Source organism: Lampetra planeri, chromosome 10, assembly GCF_965212315.1.
Source record: "Lampetra planeri chromosome 10, kcLamPlan1.2.h2, whole genome shotgun sequence".
In the NCBI taxonomy this organism is placed as follows: Eukaryota; Metazoa; Chordata; class Hyperoartia; order Petromyzontiformes; family Petromyzontidae; genus Lampetra; species Lampetra planeri.
In genome coordinates, this window is record NC_136116.1 from 3,567,712 (window position 1) to 3,589,517 (window position 21,806).

Sequence of the window (21,806 nt, forward strand, 5' to 3'; positions counted from 1 at the left end):
GAGGTTGACAATATAAAGGGAATAATTGACTGCTTATTTATGACGCCCATTGTCTTCAATACAAATGCAAACTCTACTCTGCATTATTTGACTGCATCCTCCATAGCCATGCGTTCAACTGCTACATATTTCATACCTCTAATATCTTCCTGTATTTATTTGAAAGAGCTCCATTTTGGCGAACGGCTTAATAATTGAAAGCATGAAATCCGAATGTAGCGTAGGGAACCGATTACTGAAACAGTGGCACAGTGCGGTCAACATGGGCCCTGGTCCAAGCAATTAAATAAACGATCAAAAACTATTAAACAATTTTTATCGTACCAGATAAGGCCCACTGAGTTATAGAGCTATTCTTTCAGAAACGACCTGGCCACAAGCGATAGCCCAACGAAGTGGCTTGTCACGTGGAAATGTATAGCCGCCAAATACTCTAAACGCGTGACGGTGATTATTAACGTTGAGGGGGAAAAAAGAAACGGAGGACCCGGAGGCAAATCGACTTGGCCACGGGGTCGAGAACATGCAAACTCCAAATATACATGTGTCAGGGTCAGGATTGAACCCACGACCTCCTGTATACCACTGTGGCGCCCAAATAAATAAATAGATACGTCTCGTTATCGTCCCTCCTCTCCCGTCCAATCCCCCCCCTCCTTTGTAGCCCGGTGCCCAAGCCCCTCAGGCTAATGGGCCCCGGTGCAAATGCCCCGCCCGCACACTCGGACGCTGCTTCACCGACCGCACGGGGGATTGACAGGGGAATGCGTTCCACTCTTCGCACGGATGGCTCACGCTGCCAGCCGCATTGCCACCTCTTCAGGGACAAAAAGGCCAGGACCTGACTATGGCGAGAAGAATATCTCACAAGACCACGAGAGAGGAAGACTACCTGCACATGTATTGTCTCGAGTGGTGCATTGTTATTGTTATTACGAGCTACCAAGGAAAAGCAATGTTTTGTTGCAATAACCGCATTGGCAGCGCTGCACTAGCACACAACAACAAAAACTCAACACATGGCGACAATAACACTGCCCTAAAAATAGCACGAGAGGCGGAGTTTTGGATAATGCTCTTCTCCTTGATACGTGTGCTGCAGAAGCAGGGCTTATTTTATTTTCCAGCCCACAGTGTTATTGTTGGAAGTGCTGAGCATCCGTTAAATCCAGGACATGTGGCATCCCTAGCTGGTGGCAACCCTAGCTGCCAGCAGCCGGAGCAGCCACGCGGGAACGGGAAGGGACCGACGGCGTCGTGGCAGCGCTTGCGTTTTTCGCTTCAATTATTTACCAACTTATTTTATTTATCACACGCGCACCAGAAGGCGCGCCGAGGCGCGGGCGTGTTCTGGGGCTGTGCGGTGCCAGGTAAAGGGGACAAATGGGGGAGGCGGATGTGGAAATTTGGGGCTGCGAGTGACGTCGGGGGGTGGGGGGGGGGCTCAGGGAACGAAAGGGGGGCGACCGGCATGCCGTCAGGGAATGCCGCAACTTCAGTTTGCGAGGCGATGGGCGAAGCGCCGGCGTGACAAGGCGCTGAAGGGACGAGACGTATCGGCCTTCGGGAGACGGAGAAGGGGCACACGAGAGGATGGATGTAGAGGGGGCTCCATAAGGATTTTTTTCGGTTTAGATTGCGTAAATATATAACAGTGTGTTGTAAAACCCACGACCACCCGACACAGCCAATTGGTAAGGTTTGTCACGTAAACGGAACATGACAATTCGTTACGAGTACAGCACACCGGTGTGCTGGAGAGCAAAGCCACCATATTTACAATCCGAGCACGACGTTTCACCAGTAATTACAACCAGCTTCATCAGGCGGCAGCCAGGCTTGTGTATAGAGGGGGCTTGCCACCTTCAGGAGCCCGAGAAGGGGCACACAAGAGGACGGAATTAGAGGGGAATTCGAGGGGGCTGCCACCAGTGTGGGGCAGGAGGAGGGAGATGACGCATACGGTGGATCGAGATGTGAGAACAGCGGGGTTGTGACGAGGGAAGAGGTACAGAATAGGAGTGCGTGGAGAGAGAAGAAAAAGATCCGAGCGGTCAAACTACCTCCGTGCAGCAAGGGAACTTCCAGCTGAGAAGCAGGAGGACGAGGAGGGCATTGTGATCATGAGTTGTACTGCGGTAAATTACTCTGGTTTCAACTCGTGGCAGTGTGAACGTGTTTAGTTTTACACTTCAAATGGCGGCATTCGCAATGTGGCACGATCAAGCTACTGCAACACATGTACACGATCGCCATCATTCTCTGTCTTACCTCTACTCAGGGACAATAATTATTCCTTTCTACAGGCTTTTTTAGAATATGAACTTAGGACATTTTTTCAATAAACAAATTTCGGTAATAGAACAAAGAGTTTGAGGAAGTCTGTCAAGTGTCAGATATAGCTGTAAAAAAAAAACATCTACGCCATACGCCAGATGTTTCATGTCTGGATAGCGCCTTCAAATAAAATGCCACTGTGTAGGCGTTGGCGGTCCTGCCACTGTACAGCTCTCCGATGCGCTCTTAGGTTATGCCGCTGAGTTTCGCTCGGCGCAGTGTCCGACGTTTCGCTGCACAACCCGGGAGCTTTGGACAGCAGCAACAGGCACACACACACGGGAGAGCTGTTGCAACGAGATGCCTTCTAAATGGCGTCCCCCGCGGTAGTCGGAGCGGCGAAAGAGCTCGCAGCGCGTTGAGTGCGGTCGGTTTGCACCTCATTAGAGTTCGAGAAAGCCTCGCGTCGGCAGCGGTCAGCGTGAACGCTTCGCCGCTTACGTCTAACGTGGTGGAAGACGAACATTTAGCGCCTGCCTTGGACGCGAGCTCGCACCAACAGGGAGTACACGACTGTGGGCAAGAACAACCGAGATACAAAACAAAACTCTCGAGATGAGACGTCGACCGCACGGGCTCCTTGCAAGAGGCGTGACGCGCGCGCGAGTCAACGAACGATGCGGACGTTTGCGTCGCCGTACGCCGACGACGGCCGCCGACAAAACCGCCTGCGATGCGCCACGGGTCTCGGAAGCTCGGCGAGTTTGAGCCCCGGACAGGGCATGGATGCGTGACCACCGTGGCGCAAGAAAAAAAACACACACACACAAAGCTGCGTGGCTACGTCGGCAAACGACAAAACCCATTGTTGCACTCTCCCCGCTTTGACAAACGCGAACGACCGAGCGTGCGGACGTATGGTCAAATGACCGGCATGTACCAGGGCTGCCATCATCCAGCAGTTGATTGACAATGGGGTTGTACAGGTGCGCGGATGTCACAAATACTGTACGCAGGAATTCCGATTGCTCTCAATGCACGCGTCCAGTGTTACGGTCGGGCAAGCATTATGCAAAGCGTCGTCAGGACGCCTGAATGAAGGCGGAGGTGGTGAACAGGATATTCAGAGTCGCTCACCGACAGATGTGCCCTCAAGAGGCCCTTGTCCCCCCAAGGGTGCGGGGCGCAGCATCACGGGAATGGAGAGCGATTGTCTGCAGACCGTGGGTGACCCAATCAATCGAACCTCCACAACGACCGGCGACATCTCTCGAGATTACTTTTTGAATGCCGCCGTTACAGCAGGAGCAGCAGCTGTTCGTCGCAACCCGCTGTGCCCTTTTTTTTATGATAGAAGTATTGCAGGCGGACAGGCGAACGGGGTCCGGATAAGCGGCTCTGCTGTTGCAGCTCTTCTCATGCGTTGTTCGGGTCGCGCCATGTGATGTTCCGCACGGCATTCGACGTTTCGCTTCACGCGCTGGGAGCTCCTTCGTGAACTAAAAAACTAAAAGACAACTGTTTTTATTTTTCCAGGTAAGGCCCACTAAAGTATGTAGCTCTTTTTCAGAAGCGACCTGGCCACAAATAATATCTCAACGAAGTGGCTTATCACGTGGAAATTTATTGCAGCCCAAATACTCTCAACGCATGTGTCTAGATGTAGAGGGGAAACACTGGAAGACCCAGAGAAAAGTCCACGAGACCACGGGGAGAGAGACGCGCAAACTCCAAGTATACAGCAGGCGTCAGGGTTGGGATCGAACCCATGCACTCCTGCATACCAGGCGAGGTGGTTAACGTCTCGCCACCATGGCACCCTAAAATCAGAACGACCTGTAAACGCGTCGTGGAGGCTATAACAGCTCAACCGCAATCACAGCCGTGGCTCGGACAAAAAAAATACAAAACAACATTTCATGCCAAACGACGTGGCAAGCGAGGTTAGCCCTCTTTCAAAAACGAATGCACGATGGTCGCATTTTTCGGTGGACACTTCACTGATAAGGGGCGCAACAAGTCAGAAGATGTCTATCGACCTGTGCGAGTAAGCGAGCGCGAGAGCAGCTGTTAAGGGAGATCGCTGTTTAGGAGCCGGGCAGATTCAGAGCCCTGACAGGGGGCAAATGAACTGCAGTTTATTTGTAGAGCAGCGGTAACAACGATAAACACCGTGGAAGTCACTTCGCCGCAGCCGCGTTGTAAACGAGCCACTTAGCAGCACTGCGGTGGCCACATTCTCAAATGTCGGGCCCGCGAAGATCATAACCGACGGTTATTTTTTTTTCAATGGTCCGGGTTTGATGATGCGTGACTTAGGTGCCCGTGACGTGAAGGCAGTGGCGTGTTCAGCTAAGAAATTTCCGGATGGGTCAAACAATTGTTCGTAGACATCGACTGGGGATGGATACCGCAAGGAGGTTACCGCGAAAGCTGAGACAATGGAAACTGACACACGCTGGACAGAAAAGAGGAAGACCTCAGAGCACATGGCAAGGCACAGCAAACAGAGATTTGGCATAATGCGGTCAATAACAACAGCAGCGAAGGAGGTGAAAGGCTGGAAGCGGCAGAGAGGAACTCACGTGAAAAGCATGTGCGGAATGCAGAAATGCTACCTGATGATGTTAAATAACTCTTTATTTTAAAAATACATTTTGCATCAATGAAAAATGAAAAATACAAAAAATGGTCCACGATGCAGAATGCCTGTCTAAAATGTCTAGGGGGAACTCTCCCGTTTGCTCCCCCGCATCACCCCCCACCCCCCTCCTAGGTGTGCTTCTGCTTGGATGAGGGGTTGGTGGGTCACGGTGAGATAATGAGCTTGACACACCGATTAGACGGCGCAGCGAGGTGACCGCTATACGCTGAAATTACACCGTTATTTCTAAGGCCTCCTCAGCGTGCTCTCCAGTTGCCTGGGTGCAAAGTGGGCCAAGTTTTTGCCCAATCCTGGCCGGCTCATTAAAAATACTTAATAAAACTAACTCGCCTAACTCTGCTAACTCAGGGCAACACGAGGAGATTATTCAACCGAGACAAATAAAAAAAAGTATTTTGGCACATTCGACGAGATCGTACCGCGAAGCGCAAACCACCGGCTATCACTCCGGTAAAGTGGGATGTGAGTGCCGTAATTGGAAGGAAATGCAAAAATATATCACCAAAAACTTTTGCAAACAAAAAACGTCACAAGATAAACAGGCAAATTTGTCACTTGGGGTTGGTGCATTGTAATAATTGATACATTTTCGCAGATTTATTTTCAGTTTCATACAAACTTTAACTTTAAAGCGAATTTATAGTTTTCCAGTGATGGACGCAGCACCTCCGGCTACCGGTTTCTTAATAACCAAACCGCGTCGCTGAATTTCGGGCAAAATAACAGCCAACGGATAATGACTGCCCGCGGAAGGGAACATTGGGCACTTTAAAGCCAGACTCTCAAATGTTCTCCCCTGGAAAATTGTAAAACAAATCATGACTAAACTATTTAAACTAAACACATTTTTTTTTCTATTTTACCCACTGAGCTATACAGCTCTATTTTCAGAAGTGACCATCCCACAAATGATATCTCAATGAAGTGGCTTATCATCTGGAACTTTACAGCAGCCAAATACTCCAAACGCACGTTTTTAAATGTGGAGGGAAAAGACGGAGGACCCGGACAAAAATCCACACTACCAGGGGGAGACCACGCAAATTTAAAATATACAGCAGGCGTCATGGTCGGGATTGAACCCACGCCCTCCTGTATACCTGGCAAGAGAGTTAACATCTTGGCACCTCGGTGCCCCTGTGACCTCTACAAATGCGCAAGTACGGCCTTGTTTGCCAATCCACTGCTGGATGATGGGTCTCCCATCATGCAGTGCGGGTCATGTGGGTTATTTGAACGTACGTCACCACGCTGGTTGGTGCGGTTTGGAGGAGCAATAATCAAACAAATATTTGTCAATTGATATCTTCTTGATTTTTACTTGGATTGAACATGTTTCAAGGCTGGTAAGCATGCTTGAGCCTGGATAGTACTTGGATAGGTGTTTGCCATAGGGCCTGGTGGGCTCTATGTTGTGGGCAGCAGAGGGCAGTGAAGCAGAATCCATTGTTGTACTGTACTTCTACATTTCCACGACTATGCTCCCTACCTTCATCAATCAATGCGCACTGACCAGAGTGATGAAGTATGGTCAAATGACCCATATGACCCACAAAGGCATGGGGAGGCAATGGATTGACAAACAGGGGCTGTCATAGTACATGACTGGTCATACGATTTGTTTTATGAGCTAATAATCGCTCACTTGAAATTAAACCCTCAACTTTTCGGTTCCGTTTTTCACGAAAATAAAAATCGACCCAAGTTACCGGGGATATCGCCACGATAACACGAGGCTTACCAGCAGGCTATCGAGTTTACGTGGGAAATCCACGTGAATCCACCCACAAAGGGCCGCCCTTAATGGATGCCGTTAGAGCTCGTTAATGATTTACCGGTGACTCTCCCCGCCCTGTCATGCAGTCAACCTCAGCAGCAGCTGCCAGCCGTTGGCTGTGGGACAGTCGGACACACGACGGCTGTGCAGCCGTTCCCTGTGACCCTCTTTGTTAAACGTTACATCGAGCGACAGAATTTTACTCGCCATCCGTCGGCAAGGTAATCCACTCCTTTAGGGCTCTGTAAATAATCGTACCGCGTTTGGTAAGCGCTGGTATCTTAGCTAAACTAAACCAAACTTTTAATATTTACCATGAAAGCCCCCACTGAGCTATGTAGATCTTTTTCAGTAGCGACCTGGCCGCAAATGACAGCGAGACGAAGCGGCTCGTCGCGTGGAAATTTCTCGCAGCCAAACACTCTAAACGCGCGACGTTGATTCTGAAGGTGGAGGGAAAAAACCGGAGGACCCGGAGAAAAACCCACGCCACCACGGGGAGAGAGAGACACCGCAAACTCCAAATATGCGGCTGCGGCAAAACTGTGCTGCTGCAGGGAATGTTTATCGGTCGACGGCTTTTTTGATCTTTTTTGTAAACAAAAAATAAAAACGCATCTCTACGGTACGGCCGCCATGGAGCAGCGAAAGCAGCTGGTGTGCAGATGGTTAAGTGGATCGTCACATCACGGGACCGGCAGCGACGCGGCGAGGGCTTGGGGAGGCCTTCATCCAGCAGTGGATTGATTTTGCTGACGATGCTCACGACGATGCACATCATTAATAACCGCATTTCAGAGCTGAAACTCGTTACAGTGACCTTATTAACGGAAAAATCACTCAAAAGTGCTTTGCACTCGAGCATGATGGTGGTGTACATTTATTTTGGCCAACGTGTCTACTCGGCATGCAGCTGAGCTCTTTCACAGACGCGAGTTTAAACTTTCCGGTAGGGCCGGCCCCGGGCAGATTTGACGCACAATCCCTCGCACGATGCGGCTCTCGCTGCGCCGAAGCTTCTTGACGAATCTGTACACGCCGCGCTGTCCATTGTGCTCCTAATTGCTCTATTCCATCAGCGCGTGCGTTCAATGGGTGCGTGCGCACGCTTCAGAGATGTTTAATTAATTGCACTGCAATGCCATTTGCTGTCGATAATCCTTTAAATGCCACGGCCCGACTCAGGCTCCCCCAAGTTGTTATTTAAGGAAACTAAATTAATTAAACAAATTGTTTGGTGATGCAGCTGCATCGGTGGAGGTGCACAAGCATCGCCAACTACAAACAAAAACTCAACACATCCGTCAATGAACCCCCTGGCACTCAATGAAAAGTATACAATGAGTGACGTTTCGGGCAACGATCCTTCTTTGTAGCACGTGAATAGATGAAATGCTGTTCTTACAAAGGATCAAAACTCAATTTCGGTAAACCTAACCCCGGCGGAATAAACACAGGGGGTGAAAGGTCATCTATTTATGTCCCAACGTCCAAACGCTGTCGGCGCACAGGTGTGCGGATGTTGATCGCGGCACACCTGGCCCGGTCCACTTTCACAAGCGCTGACGCACACGCGTGCACACAATAGTTTCCCGTCTTTTCTTCTCGCACAACAAAAAAAAGACGCCGACCCCCGCTCCGCGAGCGTGCAGCCGACACCTTGCAGCCCAACAGCCCCGGTGAGCGCTCTCCCTCTCCTCCCAGCCAACGATGACGACGGCCCCCGGTGGCGTGGGCAACACAGAGCGGCGGCGAGCGGTTCTACGCCTCCTCCTACTCCGCCGCCGCCGCCGCCGTGGCGTTTCCGTGCCGCCACGTGGCAGTGGCCCCGATCGCCGCTGTGACCACCTCGGCCGAACCACGAGCAAGCAGGCACAGGCCGTGCCCACGGCAAACGCCGGATTACGGCGGAGATTTACGGTCCGGCCGCGGTTTGCATTAACGGATTTATTAAAACTGATGGCTCCATTCCTCATGGCAATGCTTTAATCCGGGGCCAAGGCATTCACTGCTCGCTTACGTGCGTGCGTGCGTGTGGCGGGTGCATGCATCATCGCGCGTCTTGTGACGCAACGGGCACGGCGTGGGGTTGCTGTCTCAGCGGTGAGCAACGCGGCGTTTAAATTCGGCACGCGTGCACGAGTGATTGTGTTGTACGTGTATCTACCTGGGATGCTGCCATAGTTGTGTAATGAGTAGCAGTTACATTTTGACTGGAAATTTTCGTGACTGCAGGAATTCATATTCTTGGTTCTTTCGGTAAAGTCGCATAGATAAAAAAATACAATAAAAAATAATAAAAATAATAAAATAAAAATAAACGCAAAAACCCACGCCGTTTCAATCGCAAGACCGCTTGTTGTTTTTATTTCATTTTCTATCTACGTGACTTTACCGAAAGAACCAAGAATATAATGAGTAGCACACTGGACATGCGATCCAGACGTCGCTGGGTCAGTTCAATCTCCCGGCGCGGCGGTTTTCAGGTTGCTGGAATCCTGCCGCCACCGCCCACTCCCACCGTCACTCGCGTGTGGTGGGGTCAAGTGTGGGTACACCCGCATCTTCCAAGACATGTGCGCCAGTGTGGAGGAGTAGGCTAAAACATTCTCGAGCGCAGCAGCGCGAGCAAAGCAATTGCGGGGCCTGCACTTTTGCCGCCTTGTCACCGATGCAGGAACGTGCCTATGCCCGCGTGTGTGTGTGTGTGTGCGTGTGTGTGCGTGTGTGCGTGCGTGTGTGTGCGTGTGTGTGCGTGTGTGTGTGCGTGTGTGTGCGTGCGTGCGTGCGCGTGCGCGTGTGTGTGCGTGTGCGCGTGCGCAAGGGGACACGCGGGCCACACTCACTTTCTTGAGGGTGCTGTCCAGTGTCTCGGGGCGACCGACGTCGAAGCAGATGAGGACCACGTCAGAGTCCGAGTAGGCGAGCGGCCGGACGTTGTCGTAGTACGGCGACCCTTGGGGCACAGGGAAGGAACAGCAGCAGCAGCGGCAGCAGCAGATTTTAATGACGTGCTTTTGCCGCGTTGGGACACCATTAATCATGCGCAGATGTAACGTTGGCCGTACATTGCGTGTAAGTGGTGACGTTCAATGCTGCGGTTGACTCATTCTCTCCAGCCTTCGTCAGCCGTGGCTAAAATATCGCTACGCATTTTAGATACAATTCCCAAGCAGTGGCATGATGGTTCGCGTGCTGCGCTGTGAACCTGGCCACCCTCGCTTGACTCCAGGCCCGGGCGAAATGACTGGTGCTGCCCGCCCCCTCTCCCCTCCCCCCCACCTGTCTCCAACCTCCTTTGACCAGCACGGTGAAGTATGGCCAAAACAATCCCCTTGGCTTGCACGGCATGTTGGAGGCCTTGGTTCCACAGTGAATTGGCAGGGGCTGACGTGCGTTATTTGCGAACGTCTAAGCAAAGAGTCGTTTAAGTTTGGCCTTCTTATTGACATGGTCATATTAACACACAAAGAAAATGGATTTGGAAGGCGTAATTATTTCATTATTTTACTCCTACGTTTCATGTGGAAAATCAATTTTAATGTCATGACTCATCCCGCCACGAAGACTTAAACAGTGGCTGTTTTCCAAACAGCGAAGGACATGTCTGCTTTGCGTCCGTAGCATCCATTAGATTGCCTTCTATCCGGGTTAAGTGACGGCCCCGCTAATGTTCCGCGTGTGCGTTGTGTCTAGAACGCCGCGTCCCCCTGTCGGGGCGAAGCGCACGCAAAGTTGATTCATTTCCCTTGAACGCCGAATCCCCGCTCATGTCGCACTCGAGCTCAGCGGGTGCCCTTGGACCTCAACGGGGGGCAGCAGGAGGGGGGGGCAGCAGGAGGGGTGGGGGCGCGGAGCGCCGAGTGATTTTTTTTTCCCGTGTAAGTTTTTGCGGTTGTGCCGCTCCGTAGTTCTCCGGCGCGTTGTTCTGGTCGTCACCGCGTGTGGTTCGGGTCGTTACCGCGTGTGGTTGGGGTCGTTACCACACGTTGTTCTGTTCGTTACCGCTCGTTGTTGGGGTCGTTACCGCTCGTTGTTCTGGTTGTTACCGCGTGACAACACGCGATAACGACCCAAACTGCGCTTGGGAAAGCTGCACCATGGGATTGTTTGTAAGAAATATCACCCCCCCCCCGTCACTTTCCTCCCTTTTCTGTGTCATGTGACAGTTGCCCACGGCCACGCAGGTCCCGTGAGTGCTGCCCCTTCACCCCGACAGCGCGCGGTTGATCAATGCCTCGAGCTGCAGTGGTGGGGTTTTTTTTTTCGTTCTTTCGGTTAAGTGTCCATCACGGGACGAGAAGTATTTTAACACGAATAGCGTGAGACATGGGGGGGAATTGAGGAGGCGGGGAAGGGGGGACGGAGATGGGGACGGGCAGCAGTTGGCAGGGCTGTGGGAATGGGATATTTACTCGGCAAATGGTGTCACCCTGACCAAGGCCCAAGGGTCACAGTGAAATGCGATTACGCCGCCACAACACTGCGGGCGGGCGGGAAATCAAATTTGCCGACTTTTTAAAGTCCACGGAAACGACGATTCGCGATAACCTTTGCCCCTTGCTGCGGCGTCCTCCGTCCCTGCCAACGAGCACGGCGCATGATCGGTGCCGATGTGACGGAGTATTACCACCTCGGTGGATTGCTTCCCTCGCCCTGGTGAGCAGCGCCCACCCTCCTCTCATCTGCTATTTCTAAAGCCAAGAACGCAGCTGCACGGTGACCTTCACCGCAGCAACTGTTTCATCGGCTTAAAATAAACAATCAAGTCAGACAAGGGGGAAAAAATTGGTTCTCCAAAATAAATTAGGTAAGGCGGGGGCAAGCGAGCAGGTGGATGGGATCGCGAACGCTTACGGGGGGCGTCTGCCCCTCCGCAGGAAGTTTCAGCGAAAGGTCGCGACTAACAGCAGGTTCTGCCGCATAGGTTCTCGCCGTTGTAATGTATAGCCGCTCTCTGATGCGCTGTCGTGTTAAACCGCGTATCGTTCCGCACGGTGTCCGACGTTTTGCAACCACACGCTGGGAGCAGTTCCCGAGGAAGCTCCTATCGCGTGGGAGCGAATCGTCGGGGCACCGTGGCCGAACAAGGCGCGGCGCAAACAACCAAGGACGCGTCGCAGAGCTAGCGGGCAGGTTTTCTCCACCGAGGGTCAGGGTGCAGGCTGAGCTCTGTGAAGAACAAACACCGCTCAAGCTGGGCAGACTCCCCCGAGGGGTGGGAGGGCGAGATGATGGAGAACGAGCGGCCTCCTGGGCTCCGCCGGATTTTCCCATGCCTCTCAAATGCATTCCAGCAGCCCCGGCTATTTTTGACAAGTCACCAGAATGGTAAAAAAAAAAATCCAAGTAAATAAAAAAATTAAAACAACCGCTGTTGAAATTGGGTGAATAAGTTTCACGTGCTCAGAATGTCAATTCACATGTTTTCGTTATAAATAAACTATTGCTGCTTTGCTGAAAACTGCACGCGGAGTTTCGTGTTATTCCGCAGCGCGATGGATTTAATTTTGCACAATCCATGTGCCAGCTTCAACGCTGCTGCCACTGCTATGGCAATTAAAATAAAAAATATTACCGTTCAGAAATTAACAAGAATATTTACCTACGCACTTCAAACAAATAAAATCCACTGATACTACGTGTCACTTTTTATGCACGATGAACGAAATTATGTATCCCAATGACACCTCCCAGATTGCTAGGATGTGTGCAGCCACGGCACAGTGATCGTCCGCAGTGGGCTCTGAACCCGGTGACCGCAGTTCGATCCCCAGCCAAGGCGAAACATCGGTCGCGGGCAATATCTGCGCAGGTTCAACCGGCACTGACCAGCGGTGCTGACGTACGATTCCAACGACCACCACGACCGACACAGCATGGGAAGGCCTTTCGTCCAGCAGTGGAATGACAAAGGGATGTGTAAAGTAAAGAAAAAAACACAACGGCTGGGAAATCTAACAAAAAAATTATCGTCGTGTTACGTCACCGAGGCTGACCGACAGGACATGAAGCATGCAGCCAGGAGCTTGCGCAAGCATCAGCTGTCCTTCTCAATCCCTAGTCACTCCCGCCACACAGATGACAGTTATCAATCGCCGCATCAACTTAGCTAATGTCCAGTAATGAATCACGGCGCCGACATGTAATCGCGAAACAACGAATTGTTATTTCTTTAATGGCAACGCAACAATGTACCGGCCTTGGAACGCTACCAAAACACGCCGTCAGAGAGCTCATCATCCTCCCGCTCACTGCTCCGCCGCGTACATTGTTCGTGATCGCCTTGTCATTTCATGTCAAGATCAATATGCAATGTCATGGAATAGGGAAATGTTTCAAGCGTTATTTTTTCTTGGCTTGCATTAGCCACGTGCATTTGGAGAAGCATAAATCAGAAATGTCACTCCGTATAATGTGCAGCGGATGAGACTACAAGCGCAGACAAAGATCCCCCGTATAGCCTTAACAGACTTTTGGGGCAAGTCCTATTAGTGAGCAGCTATGAAGGGAGTGCGTGGCCAACACCAAGCTCGGCCGCCTTTGTCTTCCCTACGGCGATGTTTATACACTGTACCAGGTACTTATTTGAGGCTGAGTCGACCTCGGGGAGATAATCGTCACTGGTGTTGGTGATCGGGAGCGATGATCGACCTCGGGTCGCCGGGTTCGTAGGGCAGTGACACACACACGGTCCAAGAATTAACATAATTCCGAGATCAAGAAGGAACCAGACGTTCCACGGGGACTCACTGCAGCATCCACCAAAATAAATAACGACACCGCCATCAGGATGGAGCGCGGAGGCCGCGTCGCGAGCCGACAGCGACTGCGGTGGCGCCGGTGATGTCCCCCGCCCTCGGAGTCACCCCACGACCCTCTCCACTCTCACCCTCACACCTCTTCGGAATGCCACCTGCACCGCTGCATTAGTTCGAGCCGAGACCCCAAGGGTGTGCCGCCCATCATTCGGCACGATGTCCAACATTCTACTGCACATGCTGGGAACCAGTTTCTTCCCAGCTTCTATCAGGGTACTGAACATTCGATAGCTGAAAAAGCCGAGAAGAGACTCAACTCTTCATGTTTCGCCTCGACAATGAGAGGGCTCTTTCAGGAACTGAATACTCTCTCGCCAAATAAGATCCCAGTACGCGGAGCAAGACATCGGACGCCGTCTGAACGACTCGCACGGTCCGACCTGGGAAACGCAACGGAGCCGTATACGCGCATCTGCGAAAACCGACGCAGCGGCACCGAGGTTCTCTCATGCGTTGGCAGCGGCAGTTTGAAGCCAGGCTGTAGCATAGCCGCGTCGGCAACATCGGAGGGCTGTCCGTCGTTGCCCGTCAGGGCCTGAGTCACACGTTGATAGATCTTTTTTATGGTTAGATGAGTAGGAGACAAGCTTGCCGCAGGAAACGCCTCGCGCAGCGTGAACGGACGCCCGTCTCCCGGGTTGGCAATCCGAGCAGCTTGCCAGCTTGGCCGGTAGCTGTTCACCGCCTTCAACTCGTGGATTTAAACAAGACGCCCGCATTTCGATTTAAAGCTTTCGTGACTGCAGGGATTCATCTTCTTGGTTCTTTCGGTAAAGTCACGTAGAAGGGAAATAATAAAATAATAAAAATAAAACATAATAAAATACAAGACGCTGTCTTTCCGAAAGACCTGTTCTTCACACGAGGACGGCTGCTTGCGTTGTGGCCGAAACGTCGTGAGAATTGTATTTTATCATGTTTTATTTTTATTATTTTATTATTTCCCATCTACGTGACTTTACCGAAAGAACCAAGAAGACGCCCGCAGGCTACGTTCAGACGCTGCCGTAAAGTCGCGTGCTGGCCGCATCACGCTTCCGCGGGCCGTGTGTCATTTTCCGCAGCCAGCCTGCGTGCGGATCACGTTCGAGTGTCTAACCTCGCGCACCTCCCCCCCTGCCCCCACTCTGCCGAAGCCAAGGAGTGAAACCGTACATCGTCTGCAGCCGGGACGGTGGAGACATAGTTTTTTTACGGAAGGCGAGGTGGGACTTGGGCTTTCCATCGCGGCCGCGGCTGAGCGCCGTGTGCGGCTACGCCAGCGAGGGGCTGTCTCCGGAGGTGTGTGAAGGCCCCCCCCACCCCCCACAGCGCGCTTAGTCGCGAACTTGAACGAGCCCGCCATTAATTCCCACGCAGCTTTGCGCTTAGTGTCCCCTCGTTCTTTACTCACCTTGGAAAATCTTGCAATAAGTCTTGAGGCTATATATTATATTCGAAAGGTGTGGTTGCTCAAATATATGTTTTATGATGACATACAATAACATTGAGTGCTTAGAAAATATCCCACGCATTTCTGGGGGAAAGGGCACTCAAACTCTGTATAGCTTTGACAGCGAACCAACTCGCTGTACTGCCTTTCACGAGCCAAATCGCTTGCCTGAAATGCGCGTCTAAAGAACAAGGTCTTCGCGTGACACGCGAGCTCAACCTCTGACAAGCTGGGTTACAGATTCTTGGTACCGTAGCTAAGGAACGGTGCTCAAATCGTGTCCACCTCACCGTGGCCCAAAGCCTCTTCCTGAACAAGCTGCGTGCATTTCAAACGAGTTGATTGGTATGAAATATTTATATTGTAATGCATATACCTGGTAACTTCAAAGGCTGGAAGGCATTCCAGGATGTCAGTCTCGTGTCTATTTGGGGCAAAACTTATGAGGACAAACTCAGCTTGTCCTCATAAAAACCACCCTGACGCTTCAACAGTGGAAGCGGCAGAAAGCAGCAGCGGGGAGGACTACATAAGTTTCATTGAGTAAAATTGCGACTGATATTTTCCAAAGTGTCCATAATTACATCGCTTGGGTCAGGCTTCAGAGCGGTGCGTGTGGGAGAGAGACAAGGTTTGAAAGCGTTGCATAAACTATATATATTTTTCGTGGGTGTGGATGTGTGACTGCTGGAACTATTAATTACGAGCTGCAGAAACAAAAACCACCTCCGGACAGCTTGGGGAGAAAGAGGGGTGCAACCAGCCAGCTTTGTAATTAAACATGATTAAAATTAATAGCTGAATTTGAGAGAGGACAACACGTTAAGTTGCGTGAAAAACGTTATTTTCTTCTCAAATTCTCCCAAGATGTCATTAATCACTTTCATTACTCATAAATTGCGCATTGCAACGTCCATCACGTGGCCGCGGGAACCTAGTCGTCAGAAGGCTGCGTGGCAGAACGCCCGCGCCTCAACGCGCGGGTTTGACTCGACGAAAACCTCCGGGTGGTCACAAATAAAAGTCGGGGTCCAGGGCGCGTGAGTGCGGTGCGCAAAATCGGAGCCACCCCTGGGCTCGGGGTGTGGGGGTGCTGGGGGTCGTTCTCACCCCTCCTCCTGCACAAAAGCGACAAGCTCGCGAAGGATTAAAAAAAAAACCCGTGGTAGCCACAAAGAAAAAAAAGTGCCCTCTCAATGCGAGACGATTTGCACAACAAAGACCCCGATTGTCGTGGCCTCTCTGACCCCCCCTCCCCGACTCTGCCGCGCTGCCACGTGAGGACATTCCGAGGCTCCCGCCGCCGTGCCGGCCATCGCAGCCACACCCCCCCTCGACGCTCACCACCGCCAGCTGGGGAGATTATTCGTTTACGGGGTGAGGGGGAAATATATATACACAGCCACAACGGGTGTAGAATTGAAAGGCTTTATCTGATCTGTTCTCCACCCACCCCCGGTGTGTTTAAATTGCAGCATGCGCGTGCGTGCGTGCTTTAGCCAAGCGCGAATTGATGTGAACGAGTGCCGTGTCATCCGGCTTCCTGCGATCCTGCAATTAAAGATGGGTAAAGAGCTGAAACGAGCGAGGGGAACCAACTGGAACAACAACAACAAAAACGCACAATTTAAAATAACTCATCAGCGGACCATGAACCCTCGGAACGGGATGCTTGAGCGCGCGTGAAGGCGGTCGCGTTGACCTCCGTGAAGAACTCTTCACCGATTGTCCGGGAAATCGTCTCAGTTGCAAAAATGAAATCCCAAATGAATGATGTGTCGCGTATTGCTGGGTGATGCGATTGCTTGTAAGGCTGCCACATCGTTTCAATCCTGCCCCCCGCTGTTACCCTCTTTGTCTTTGAAGAGCAAAAACATTTTTTTGGGGGGCTGAGATTCTCAGGAGATCTGTTTTGGGCATTATCCTAACAGCATGTCTGGCGTTGCATCATTAGCTGCCATTATGCGCTCTCCCGCGAGTGAATATTTTTTGTTAGAGCTCTTCAGTTAGCATGGACCGTTACCACTACTGCTTGGCCATGAACGTGTGCGAGTCATGGATGCAAGATGAATGCAATATTTTATTCAACGGCAGTAGCCGCTGCTGCAGGTCCCCCCCGCCCACCGCCCCCTTTATGTAGGTGTGCACTTGGCATTCACTTGAGTTAATCGCCAATTAGCCACCGAGCCTGTCTTCCTGTGCTCACTGCAGCCAAGCATGCCTATGATGTAGAGTGGACCGTGGATGGAGAAAGGTCAGAGCCCATTGAGAAGAGGGGACACAGATCGAGCTCGGTGACATCCCGTCCGCGTCCGCACGCGAGAGCCACTCATCACAGGCCCATCAAAAGGTCACGCCGGTTTATCTCCAAACCTGCGCTTGTCGTGTCTTTTCCGTGAAGATAAATAAATCTGTCCACCCCTCCCCCCCCACCCACTCACCCCATCCCAGGATAATAATTGCACTCGCAGATCGCAGATGAAGGGCTGGGAGGACATGTATGTACGTTGAACTTATCTCGCACCGTACGTAGCCAACCGTGCTAATCGGAGGTGCGGGGAAGGACAACAAACTCAACACAAAAAAAACAGTTCGAAAGAAATGAGTCTTCAACGAGACATTTGATAGCTTTGGCGGCGTACAGGGCATGTGCTGCATTCACCCCGAGCTGCCTCTTGCTTAATCCCGAAATCCGGCACGAACCTCTCCATGTGCCACCGATCAGTCCTCATCCGGCAAAGATGAGCAGATGGGCCCCTAGATACAGTTACGGTGGCACCAGGGGGGTGTGAGTGAGACGCCGGAGCCGAGGAGCGAGAGAGCATCTGCTCATCTCTGTGGACCGGCAGAAGAAGCGCCACGGAACGATAATGGGAGGCCGGAGGGCAATTTCACGGCGGCTTTTAAAACCGGGGCTGTGGTGATGATTATATTTTTTTTACGTCAAAGGCGAAAGACCGTTTTTGGCCACAGCGCATTTACTGAATGATCAATGCGGCACGAATAGACGGAGATCGATCATCGGCACGAACCGTTAATATCCCGAGAACGTTTCCCTCCCCATTCAGAGCGAGACGGGGCCGACTGCTCGCCCCTTCCCACGAGGTGAGCGCCGGGGCCGACCTTCAATAACGCGCTCGCTTCTTAAACACGGCCGCCACCCTCGCAGCGGAGTGTGGCTGCGGAGCCCTTTCAAAACGAGAGCCCTCCCGTTCCGCGAACGTGCCTACGTTTGTACGTGCACCCTATGTTTGTTGAACTTCTTTCGCATCGTACGCAGGCCGACCGTGCACACTGTGAGCGAGGGGCAGCAGACGTGGTCTGGCGTGGCGGGTAAATTAAACCGGTTCGTCGGCCTCACCAGACGTGTCCCACATGTTGAGCTCGATCCGCTGCTTCTCGATTTCGAAGCTGGCCGTGTAGTTCTCAAACACCGTCGGGATGTAGCCCTGCAGACGGGGGGAGGGGGGGGGGTGGAGATGAGACATGTGCACGGTACGCGCGCAAAGTTGCCCCGCGTGAAAACCTTGCGAGTAAAACCAGGGCGAGAGCGAAAAGTAGTTTCCGTTCGCAAGACAGAGATAGACCTCGGGTGCAAACAGTGGCTGTCGTCAGCTACGGTGCGTGCAGGCGGTGCAACTGCGCCTTTAACACTCCCCCACAGAGGCCCAAAACGCCAGGTAAGGAAGATAAGAAGGGGAGGGGAGTTGGACAGGGCCCCCCCCCCTCATCTCACGGATTGCACCAGGGCTCACGTCAACCACGCGACACCACTAAACCACTTCTTTTTGTTTTCATTGAACCAACATCAGCAATCACATCAGAGGGCAGCATACACGCGCGATTAACATCAGCATGACGGGAGAGTCGGTGGGGGGGGGGCTTCTAAGTAGACTTATCTCTTTAAACAGGAAGCGGTTAAGGTACTCCAGGTTCATTTTCTAACTCAGGCAAATGTTCTACCTCTAAGAGGGGGGTGCCGGGGGGGTAAAAAGACACGGGGAGAGAGGGGGGTGCACTAAACCACGTTAGACAATGACCGTGATGTACGAAGCTTTGTCAATCCACTGCTGGATGAAGGCATCCACACGCCCCGTGGCGGTTGTGAGGGCTGCTTGACCACACGTCACCACGCTGATCCGTGTGGGTTTTGTGCATGGGTTGTGGGGTCGGCGTGGGGATTTTGAGGGGTTCCAGGACCAGTTCAAGATGTCACGTGGTATGGGAATTGAGCTCGGGTCGCCCGGACGTGTTCGTGGCTGCAGCGTGCTAACCACCGCGCCACCGCTCCGCCCTCATTAAGCATAGTAATTGCTTAATGATGCGTCTTTTGTCATCCGGGATATTCTGAGTGCCAAGACTATATCGTCGTGCGGTCCCATTTAGAATGTTCTGGTAATCCCCTATCGAGTAGTTTCGAAGGCCGTATTTTTGTATTTCAATAAATTATAAGTGACTTTAAAAAGGGACAAAAGCTACCGCGACCCCTAATCATGGTAGTTATTACATTTCCGATTCAATATTATTATACGGTCCATTAGGCTGGCCAATTTAAACCCGCCAGCTTAAATAAGAATAACGCTCTTAATGGCCTTAATTGCGGGGATTTTTTTTTAGTTGTTGCACAATTTGTTTAAGAGCAGATTATTAAGTCATTAAGAGCTAACAGCTGCCGTCTAAACATGGCGCACACGAAATTTCCTCTTCCGTTCCATTTCAAAGAGAGCAAGCGGTGAGCGAGTGCCACAGGGCATCTGCACGGCAAAAGTTCGAGTCCACGACTAGAATTCTATATCGCAGCAATCGTTGCGCAGAGCGTTGAAATGTCGTGGCCATGCAACCCAAACGATTGACCGTAGAGTAAACCCGCTTTCGTCTGCGCTCCTCCGACGAGGGAGAAGAAATGGCAAAACCACACGAACTGAATTTAAAGCCCTCTCGTCGTTGGCGAGCTAGCCTCGACATTAGCATCTGTATCTCCTTAACCCATTGTTAAAACTAAACAATTGAAATATTTTTTTTCTTTTAGCAGATAAGGCCCAGCTATATAGCACTTTTCCAGAAGCGAACTGGTCACAATTGATAGCCCAATGAAGTGGCTTACGGCAGCCAAATACTTGAACGCATGTTGCTTATAAATGCGGAGGGAAAAAAATATCCACGCGACCACAGGGAGAGAGGCATGCAAACTCCAAATATACAGCAGGCGTCAGGGTCGAACCCACGACCTCCTGTATACCAGGCGAGGTAGTTAACAGCTAGCCACCGCGGCGCCACACGCAACAATAAAAATCGAGTATGCCCGCAAGTCCGCTTTGCATACACGGCGTCGTATTAAGGAGCCCAATAAATGTGGCACAGCTAAGGGAATGATGGCACGAAGATAACGAGCCTGAGAGAGGGAGGGCGGTCCGCCGTGAAGATGCGGCTATGAATATCAGCTGAGCTCAAGGTGGGCAGCTGTTAACGTCGCGAGGGGTGAGGACGAACACTCGAATCGGCACTTTGTCCGGCGATGAATGACTCATCAAAAGTCAGGTGAAAGTGATTTCCTGCTCAAAATGAGCACTGGGCATTCGACATTTCTCCGGCGGGTGGGACAGTCTATCCGTAGAAAACAACCACCGTCGACTTCCGCCACAAAGTGGCACCTATTTTATCGACCGCGGACGGGTGATGGTCCGAGTTCATTCAACCCCTTCAGCAGGATTTGAACTCGCAAAAAAAAAACCCTTCGTCCGTTCAGCGAAGCCGCTCCGCTCCGCCGCTGAGCCACTGCCGACGACGCCGACTACGAAGCCGACGGTGGTGCCGGTGGCGATGAAACACACAGTACCTCTGGGAAGCAGTCCTTGGCGAAGACGTGCAAGAGGGCCGTCTTGCCGCACTGGCTGTCTCCTATCACCACGATCTTGCAGCGCATCGCCGGGCCGTCCATCGTGACTCGGGCTGCCAGAGCGCATGGGATACCCCGTGTCGCGCCGCGCTCGCTCGGGCGCGTTCCATGAACCACGCTCGCTGCGCCGCACGGGTTTTAGTGTTGAGTGTGCGGGGGCGGGGATGGGGGGGGGCAAGGGAAGGGGGGGGCGAGACGAAGGTGCGAGTTGAAGCTCCACCCAGCGACCAATGTGTCTTCCCCCTCTGCCGATGATGTAATGCAACTGTGTGTATTTTGGTGATAGTAGTACTGCGTTGGGCGGCGGTGCTTAATTACACATTGCAAACCACTAACCGCATTCGTCAATAACAATGGGAGACGTTTCGGGCAAGGGCCCGTCTGCACTGCAGAGATATTTCAATGTTGCTGGGGCTTGTGTGCTAATTACTCCCTCGCTGGAAGCCAGAGCAAGAGTGGAGAACGCTCCGCAAAATGAGTACAGGATGGATATATACGTACAATAGAAGACGTTTCGAGCAATGGCCCTTCTGCATAGCAGAGAGATTTTTGCTGGGGCTTGTTGTGTCAATGACTCCCTTTTTTGCCGACAGCCGGAGCAACAGTGGAGACCCTTCCAGCGATGAATGCAGGATCAATGATTCATGCCTCCTTTGCTCGAGCACCGGGCGAGCGTGCTGGTTGCGATGAATGTTTTAGAGGGAGGTGCATCTCGAAAACAGCGGCGCAACAACGCAATCCGCGACGACAACGGGAGTTGTATCAACAACAGCAGCAGCAGCAAGCAAGCGGAAGTCACTTGGTGTAACACACTTGAGATGATACCGCATTCTCTGGAAAGTAAAACAAAAACGCACCCCACACCTCTTCCTCCTGTCAATGAAGTTATCATTTATATGCTCTTACACGCCGGATCACCACCACCCAAAACCACCCAA

General features: G+C 51.9%; 1 protein-coding gene across 1 annotated transcript in view; it reads right to left on the reverse strand.

The window, feature by feature from the left end:
• Positions 1–21,025, reverse strand: part of LOC144720859 (rho-related GTP-binding protein RhoN-like) — a 29,362-nt gene extending 8,337 nt beyond the window's left edge. Inside the window, exons 1-3 of the mRNA XM_078597954.1 lie at positions 20,809–21,025; positions 18,334–18,421; positions 9,566–9,675 (exon numbers count right to left, since the gene is read on the reverse strand). Of these exons, the coding sequence (XP_078454080.1) occupies positions 9,566–9,675; positions 18,334–18,421; positions 20,809–20,910 (300 nt within the window). The 5' untranslated portion in view covers positions 20,911–21,025. The remainder of the gene's footprint in view (positions 1–9,565; positions 9,676–18,333; positions 18,422–20,808) is intronic.
• Between the last annotated feature and the right edge of the window lie 781 nt (positions 21,026–21,806).